Source organism: Cebus imitator, unplaced genomic scaffold (assembly GCF_001604975.1).
Source record: "Cebus imitator isolate Cc_AM_T3 unplaced genomic scaffold, Cebus_imitator-1.0 Scaffold115, whole genome shotgun sequence".
NCBI lineage: Eukaryota > Metazoa > Chordata > Mammalia > Primates > Cebidae > Cebus > Cebus imitator.
In genome coordinates, this window is record NW_016107430.1 from 4092416 (window position 1) to 4101804 (window position 9389).

The 9389-nt window shown below is 41.6% G+C and overlaps 1 protein-coding gene across 1 annotated transcript in view; it reads right to left on the minus strand.

Annotated features, from left to right (window-relative positions):
* Positions 1 to 9389, minus strand: part of COIL (coilin) — a 22342-nt gene that overhangs the window by 1181 nt on the left and 11772 nt on the right. Inside the window, exons 4-5 of the mRNA XM_017538828.2 lie at positions 7106 to 7175; positions 2524 to 2612 (exon numbers count right to left, since the gene is read on the minus strand). Of these exons, the coding sequence (XP_017394317.1) occupies positions 2524 to 2612; positions 7106 to 7175 (159 nt within the window). The remainder of the gene's footprint in view (positions 1 to 2523; positions 2613 to 7105; positions 7176 to 9389) is intronic.

Sequence of the window (9389 nt, forward strand, 5' to 3'; positions counted from 1 at the left end):
GGCATGTTTGCTTATGCCTGTAATCCTAGCACTTTGGGATGCCAAGGCAGGTGGATCATCAGAGGTCAGGAGTTTAAGACCAGCCTGCCCAACATGTGTCTCTGCAAAAATACAAAAATTATCTGGGTGTGGTGGCACATGCCTGTAGTCCCAGCTACTTGGGAGGCTGGGGCAGGAGAATTGCTTGAACCCGGGAGGCAGAGGTTACAGTAAGCTGAGATGGTGCCACTGCACTCCAGCCTGGGCGAGAGAGTGAAATCTCCATGTTGGGAAAAAAAGAAAGAAAGAACTCATTTACTTAGAATGAAGCTAAATTTTTTTTTTTAATTAAAAAAATTTTTTTATATGTTTAAACATATATCATCTTTCTTTGACTGAAAGCAGGAAATGCAGGGTTTGCAAGAGGGAGCAGCTCCCCCAGCCCCTGTATTTGATTTGCCCTGTGGACAGGCAGCCTGGAGACCTTTTGGGAACTAGCTGTGGCCCAGATGGGTACTACTAGGCTGCTGATGCCCTTTCGTGAAGCTCTGTAGTTCTTATCCTAGGCTACCTAAAACTATTTCACAGCCAACTAAGAGAAAGCAAACGCTAAGACTTCGTCCTGTGAATGAATAATGAGGGCCATCTAGTGTCATAAAAGGTGACAGGTTTTTTTTTTTTTGAGACAGGGTCTCACTTCTATAGTCCAGGCTGGAATGCAGTGGCACAATCAGGACTCATGGTAGCTTTGACCTCCTCAGCTCAAGCGATCCTCCTGCCTCGCCCCCACCACCCGCAAAGGTGGCTGGGACTATAGGCGTGCATCACCACTCCCAGCTAATTTTTGTATTTTTTGTAGAGATGGGGCCTCACCCCATTGCCTAGGCTGGTCTGAAACTCCTGGACTCAAGGGATCAGCCTGCCTCGGCCTCCCAAGTGCTGTGATTAACTGTGCCCAACCTAATTACAGGCTTTCTAGTCTACTTCAGGCCTCTGTTTACGGCATAGAGAGAAAAGCCTCCAAGGTTTAATATTCTAGTGCAGTTTGCAATTCCAACCGAAAAAAAACTATTGCAAATACAAAAATACAGGAGACCGAGCCAAATCTGCTGATCCTACCACACACACTAAAAATGTGTTCCTGGAATAAATCCCTAAGTGTCATCTACCTTAAAGACAAGGTAAAACATATAGTCTGGCCAGGGTTTCTAAAAGTTCCCACTTCAGGAAAAATATGTTTGCAAAATTGAAACTTACAGAATAATATCTATAACATTTCAAGTATAAACACCTTAAAAGAGAGCATTTTCTTAAATCTAACTTCTATTTCATGCCACCATAACCTAATGAGCTAGTCTGGCTGCTTAAAAAGGTATAAACCAGATACTTCCTAAAGCGGTAATTTAAGGATTTAAAAGTCAGAGGACGGGATCATCATTTTATGTCACTCTTCAAACTCTCATAAATTGGAACTCTCAGGCCAGGCGTGGTGGCTCATGCCTATAATCCCAATACTTTGGGAGGCCTAGGTGAGCAGATCACTTGAGGTCAGCGGTTTGAGACCAGCCTGGCCAACATGGTGAAACTCCGTCTCTAACAAAATTACAAAAATTAACTGGGCAAGGTGGCAGGCACCGATAATTTCAGCTACTCCAGAGGCTGAGGTACAAGAATCACTGGGACCTGGGATGCGGGAGGTTGCAGTGAGCCAAGATTGTACCACTGTACTTCAGCCTGGGCAACACAATGAGACTCTCTCAAAAAAACAAAAGTTGGAACTGTGGTAACACTTGGGGGATAGTAGTGATTGCAAGGGGACATAACAGAGGCTTCTGAGAGTGGGTGTTAATGTTCTACTTCCAGATCTGGGTCTGGTTACATGGGTATGTTCACTGTGAAAACTGTTCAAGCCACACAATTATATGTGCTTCTCTAAATGTATATACCAATAAAGTTTCTAAATATGCTACCCTTTCCTACTGGAATCCTTACATAGCTATAATTTTAAACAACTGTACATTCTTTTTTTTTTTGAGACAGAGTTTCACTCTTGTTACCCAGGCTGGAGTGCAATGGCGCGATCTCGGCTCACTGCAGCCTCCGCCTCCTGGGTTCAGGCAATTCTCCTGCCTCAACCTCCTGAGTAGCTGGGATTATAGGCACGCACCACCATGCCCAGCTAATTTTTTGTATTTTTAGTAGAGACGGGGTTTCACCATGTTGACAAGGATGTTCTTGATCTCCTGACCTCGTGATCCACCCGCCTCGGCCTCCCAAAGTGCTGGGATTACAGGCTTGAGCCACCGTGCCCGGCTGCACAGCTGTACACTCTTAAACAAAAGTTTGTTATTTGTGCGTCTTGTCACATAGGCTCTATAAGGGCCAAGATGGTGCCCTGCCTTGGCACTTGACACTGGTATTGCCATTTAATGGGAAGGTCAGATTCCCCCCAAGGCCTGTAGTGCAATGTCACCTTCCAAACCACAGGTAATCGGTCAAGAGAGAACGTATGGCCAAGCAACGCAAGAAGAGAAGCACACCTACCTTGCTCTCCTGCGTCACAGCATACTCCACTACCTCGGTTCCATTTTCATTGTGATAAACCAAATCAAATTTCCCAGGTTCTCTCAAGGCTGAAACCAGAAGATAAGGAGGAAAGTGAGTAAGTCATTTCTCAATAGTTAAAAATGTTCCTCTATGGGGAATTTATATTATTAAGAAAACAGCCACAAACAAACTGTCAATGTGAAGGCTGGGTAGGTACAGGAAAGCATGGGGTGCTCGATACAGGGCGATCCTGAGAAAAACCCTGGACCGGGGGACTTCTCAGCCATTTATCAAAAAAAAATCTTTCCTTCATAAGCTTGATGAACTGTCATTAGTACTACCAGAATTGAATATGGCACCACAAGATAATCCCCAAAATTAATTTATGTGTTTCAATAAGGGAAGGTAACATGAAATGCTCCATCATTAGAAATCACATATGCTTCCTACTACTTAGTAACACAGGCAGTCCTTTTTTTTTTTTTTTTTTTTTTCCAGACACAGTCTTGCTTTATCACCCAGGCTGTAGTGTGCGGTGGCACAATCTTGGCTCACTGCAACCTCTACCTCCTGGGTTCAAGTGATTCTCGTGCCTCAGCCTCCTGAGTAGCTGGGATTACAGATGTGCACCACTATGCCCAGCTAATTTTTGTATTTTAGTAGAAACAGGGTTTCACCATGTTGGCCAGGTTGGTATCAAATTCCTGGCCTCAAGTGATCTGCCCACCTCGGCCTCCCAAAGCGCTGGGATTACAGGCATGAGCTGCCACGCTCAGCCTCAGTCCTTGCTTTCTATGGTAGAATGGGATTGGAAAAATGACTGTGCAAGCTGAAATCACACAAAACAATCTTAATAAATAGGAAAAAATTATTGTCTTACAAGTTTTAAAAAAATTTGCCAAAACATTAAAAACTTTTACTATATAGGGAAATTAAAAAAACAGTAAAGTATATATAGTATATTTATGTAGTACACTGCAATTACTTAGGAACTCTGAGAATTAATGTGTTTTCTTTCTTTCCTTTTTTTAACGCATTTTATTTCTTTGTAAGAAACTTATCTAGGGTAGTTTGAACAGCACTTGTGTTCTTGCCCTGTAACTTATAAAACAGAGCAAGCATCTTCTCTGTGCTCTGTACAACTGTCATACTCTTTTCTAAGTTTGATACTGCTTTTTTTTTTTTGAGACGGAGTTTCGCTCTTGTTACCCAGGCTGGAGTGCAATGGCGCGATCTCGGCTCACCGCAACCTCCGCCTCCTGGGTTCAGGCAATTCTCCTGCCTCAGCCTCCTGAGTAGCTGGGATTACAGGCACGCGCCACCATGCCCAGCTAATGTTTTGTATTTTTGGTGGAGATGGGATTTCACCATGTTGACCAGGATGGTCTTGATCTCTTGATCTCATGATCCACCCGCCTCGGCCTCCCAAAGTGCTGGGATTACAGGCGTGAGCCACGGCGCCTGGCCTTTGATACTGCTTTCAACATTTTATCCTTGGCGCTTCTAATGTCATGAAATCGCTCAAAGAATTTGTTTTTTTCACTTTGGGAAATCTTTGTGAAGTTTTTTGCTGGTGTCACTTTGGGGACATTTTCATCCTTTTTGCCGCAACTACTTTCCTCATTTTGTCAGTAAGTTCACCTCGCCGGCAGTGTCAACATTCCCACAGTGAGCTATTTCTTCTATAGACTCTCCTTACATTCCATTCGGATGGCACTTTCAGCATCAACACTTTTGTTTTTTGCTGTGCCTTTATCTCTGTGGGCCAATTCCCTACTTCAGTTACCTGTTTTGTAAAATGTCATGTAGGTCTATCAGTGAGAGACAAGGAGGCGCCACAATCCCATGCTCTGCGCCGTATGTGAACTGAGTAACAGATGCACAGTGGCTAGTCACTGACAGACTCTGAAAGCAGTGACTTAGACTGGAAACGGATCATGATGCGTATCTGTTATTTACGTTATGTAATGATATGTGGACTAAAGAGCTAGCAGTACTTTATGCACTTATAGTTAACATACGAAATGTTGCTGGGGGACTGGTATTACTTAACTAAACCATGGCAACTGAAATTTATGTACATCAGAACCACCAAATCAAGGATAAGTGACATTGCTATTGGAGAACGGATAAATCCATTTCTTTCTTTCTTTTTTAATTCTGAGACAGGGTCTTGCTCAGTCACTCAGGCTGGAGTGCAGTGATGCAATCACGACTCACTGCAGCCTCAGTCTCCTGGGCTCAAGTGATCCTCCCACCTCAGCTTCTCAAGTAGCGAGGACTATAAACATACACCACCATACCCAGCTAATTTGACTTTTTTTAAGAGACAGGGTCTCAACTATGCTGCCCAGGCTGATCTTAAACTTCTGGGTTCAAGTGATCCTCCCACCTTGGCCTCCAAAGCCATTTCTTGATGCCCTAGAGAAGAAAAGTTCTAAGTGGATATGATCACTGTTAATCACCTGACAAACACTGATTAGGCTGTGTGCACAGAATTTGACAGTGGACAAACTTCTGTCCACCACTCCTAATAAAGGGGACTTCTATAAATGAAACCTCTTCAGAAGAAAGGTAGGAAACCAGTGTAAGTTATATTTAAACAATTTATTTAATATTGTAAAGGAACTTTATTGAAAAACTTTTTTGCCGGGCGCGGTGGCTCAAGCCTGTAATCCCAGCACTTTGGGAGGCCGAGGCGGGTGGATCACGAGGTCAAGAGATTGAGACCATCCTGGTCAACGTGGTGAAACCCCGTCTCTACTAAAAATACAAAAAAATTAGCTGGGCATGGTGGCGCGTGTCTGTAGTCCCAGCTACTCAGGAGGCTGAGGCAGGAGAATTGCCTGAACCCAGGAGGCGGAGGTTGCGGTGAGCCGAGATCGCGCCATTGCACTCCAGCCTGGGTAACAAGAGCGAAACTCCGTCTCAAAAAAAAAAAAAAAGAAAAACTTTTTTGACTGATTTCTGTCAGCTCAATCTTTTATTCAATCCCTTATTTAAAAATAAGCAGAAAACAAGCTGGGCACAGTGGCTCACGCCTGTAGTCCCAGCACTTTGGGAGGTCAAGGCAGGTGGACTGCTTGAGGCCAGGAATTCAGGACCAGCCTGGCCAACAAGGCAAAACCCGCCTTTGCTAAAAATACAAAAATTAGCTGAGCATGGTGGTGCGCGCCTGTAGTCCAAACTACTCAGCAGGCTGAGGTGTGAGAATCGCTTGAACCTAGGAGGCGGAGGTTGCAGTGAGCTGAGACTGCACCACTACACTCCAGCCTGAGCAATAGAGTAAGACTCTGTCAAAACAAAAAAACAAACAAACAGAAAACAATTGCTTTAGGATCTGCTAAAGAAAGGGATCTCCCCTGCCCTCTGGCCAGGAACTGCTACAATATACCCCAAGTTAAGCTACATATTGCAAAAGCCCTCTTATTCCAGGCATAAAACCAGTAATAGGTGTGGTTAATCAGAGATAAAGCCAGTAACCATTTAATTTTTTTTTTTTTTTTTTAGACGGGGTTTCACCATGTTTGTCAGGCTGGTCTTGAACTCCCGACCTCAGGTGATCCACCCACCTTGGCCTCCAAACTGCTTGTATTACAGGCGTGAGACACTACGACCGGCCAAAGCCAGTAACCATTTAAAATGATATGTGAAAGTGTGCATACATACACTTTAGATTTTTCATTTTGACTTAATATACAAAAGTATATTCATTTGCCAATCTTTTGAAATAGAGCTGAGTAGGTTTTATGAGTTAACTAAATAGAGCTCTTTCTTTCTTTTATAAACCATACCAGTGTGTTGTCTGCAATTTCTACAATTTACAGTTTTAGGGGTTTTTTCTGAGACCAAGTCTCGCTTTGTCACCCAGGCTGGAGGGCAGTGGTGCGATCTGGGCTCACTTACAACCTCTGCCTCCTGGGTTCAAGCGATTCTCCTGCCTCAACCTCCCCAGTAGGTGGGATTACAGGTGTGTACCATGAGGCCCAGCTAATTTTTGTATTTTTACTAGAGACAGGGTTTCACCATGTTGGCCAGACTGGTCTGGAACTCCTGACCTCAAGTGATCTACCCACCTTGGCCTCCCAAAGTGCAGGTCTTACAGGCATGTGCCATAGCACCTGGCCTGGGTTTTTTTTTTTTTTTTTTTTTTTTAAGTAATGCAAGACTGTAAAAATTTGCAAGGCAATCTAAGTGCAGAATCTTCCCCGATTTTTACAAAATTCCTCCCAATCTTTTATAGCTGACCCACTCATCCATAATTTCATAGCATTTTCTGAGTCAGCATTCAACTCAGGCTTCCTAGAAATAATCCTTTTTTTCAATCAATTTTTATCAGTTCATATAATCTTTTGTGAAATTATATAATTACAGTAATAAGAACTAGCCCAAAAGCTTTGGAATATATCCAACATCTCTTATTGGACCCCAGGGCTACAAAGTGCTGAAAGAGGAAGTGGGGACTGCCAGTTATATGGAGGCCAAGGAAGAGAACATCTCTTGTATATAAAAGCTATTTAGAAACTACTGTATAGATAGAAAGAGCCTACATTTTCAAATTCTTTTCTAAAAGACTCACCAGGTAAGGATGAAAGAATTTCTATATCTACTTGCTGGGTCTCTGGATTGTGGCTTAATATTTTTCCTTCCTTTCAAAAATAAAAGTCCAAGTCAAAAATCAACATGTAAAACATTGTGAATATACTAAAAACCACTGAACTGTAGACTTTAAAATGGTTAAAATGTTGAATTTTATGTTATGTGAATTTTATCTCAATTTTAAAGTTTAAAAGTAAATCCGCATATAGAGAAAATAAAATAAAAACAGGTGGACTGATAAACACTCTACGTGAATATACAGAAATGTCCTTAGAGGCAAAATAGATATTAAATCATAAATGGCAGACACTAACTTAAATAACTCGATGAAAGTAAGATTACACCAAGGAACCAAAAGTGACTGAATAAGGGAAAAGGAGGAAAAATCACACCAGGATGATACAGTCAAGTGACTATCACAGTCAACTGACCATCACAGCATTCATCAGGAGAGACTAGATAAATCCTAATGGTGCTGCCTCGGTTCCTGATGTTTTTAGTACCATTCTTCTCTCTTTTTTTTTTTAAAAGACAGGGTTTCACCATGTTTGTCAGGCTGGTCTTGAACTCCCAACCTCAAATGATCCGCCCACCTTAGCCTCCAAAGTACTTGGATTACAGGCGTGAGCCACCACGCCCGGCCTTTAGTACCCTTCTAAAACAGTGATCACAACCCCCAGGAGAAACTAGAAAGCACTTCATCACTGGTAAGATCCCAACTCCCTTTCTTCAGGTGTGGGAGCTGATTTTCTAATGCATCAAGAGGAGGTACTGCCCATGAATGTGGGCAATGGGGAGACATATGGTAACCTCTAGGGGTACAGACCAAGGTCAACAAACTAGTTCCTCCTGCTTCTACCTAGAATTTTGGAGCACGGTCAACAGTGTTTTTTTAAAACCAGACTCAAAAGGGAGTCAGGGGCTTGGGAGACTACAATTTTGAGGACAGAATTTAACTAATTTAACTTTTAGAGACAAGCTTAATGAATAAAGCAGATGATCAAGCTGGATAACTGTGTTTAAGGTCAAAGCAAAAAAGTAGGACCAATTTTTAATCTTAAAATAATTTTGACAGCAATTTCAAAAATCTTTAACAAATTGTGGGAACTAAAGTTGGCAAATCGCCTTTCAATGTTAATAACTATGATGACTAATACCAATTTAATATGCAATATATATTTTTTAAGAGTCTTGTTCTTTTACCCAGGTTGGAGTGCAGTGGTGTGATCTCAGCTCACTGCAACCTCCACCTACTGGGTTCAAGCAATTCTTGTGCCTTAATCTCCCGAGTAGCTAGGGCTACAGGTGCACGCCACCACACCAGGCTAATTTTTATATTTTTAGTAGAGATGGGATTTTGTCATGTTAGCTAGGCTGGTCTTGAACTCCTGACCTCAAGTGATCTGCCCATCCTGGCCTTCCAAAGTGCTGGGATTACAGATGTGTGCCACTGCATCTAGCCGTTAATATGCAATTTTTAAAAATCAGTATGATCTAGATAATTTATAGAGGTAGTCGGATGTATCAATACAATATTCATTTCCATTTTCTCATATATCACACAATTAAATTAGTTATCTGTGGTAGGGTGACAAGACAGGTCTATATATATCTTTCCGGCATAATTATTAATAGCACTCCCTTTCACTCACAAGTATCCTGACTTAGGTGATAAATTATATGATCACCTCATCCACAGGAGATAGTGAGTGCCTAAGAAGATGAAAACCAGAACACCAAAGACCTAGAACTAACCCACCAGATCCCTTCATTAACTGATTCTTCTAGCGTGCTTTTGAGGAAAGGTTTTACAAAGATGTTAAAAGTCTTCCAAGGCATCAGTCCAGATTAAATCAAATTCCCTTGTGTTTTATTTTTGCTACTATATTAACACTACCAATTATTACCTTAAAAACGTCTTACATTCCGTATAGTACATCAAAAAAAGAAAGTATGCACTTTAAGAAGATTTTCAACAAAATTTTTGTGGGTAAAAAAGAAACATGTAATTCTGTGATCTCACTGACTAAGCTTTTACTGAACTATGAAAAACCTCACATGCCAACATAAAGACTCATACACATATTAAGTAAGTAAATTCCATGGGTAATATTTATGAACTACCTGTGGTTAACTGATAATGCAAAAGAAATCATACTAGATTAGAATACCCAGAATTCACAAATAGGTCAAATAGATTCCCATGATGAAAATAATCAAAGCTTCTTGCTGAGAACTATTATTTTCTTTCAAAGTTTAGAATC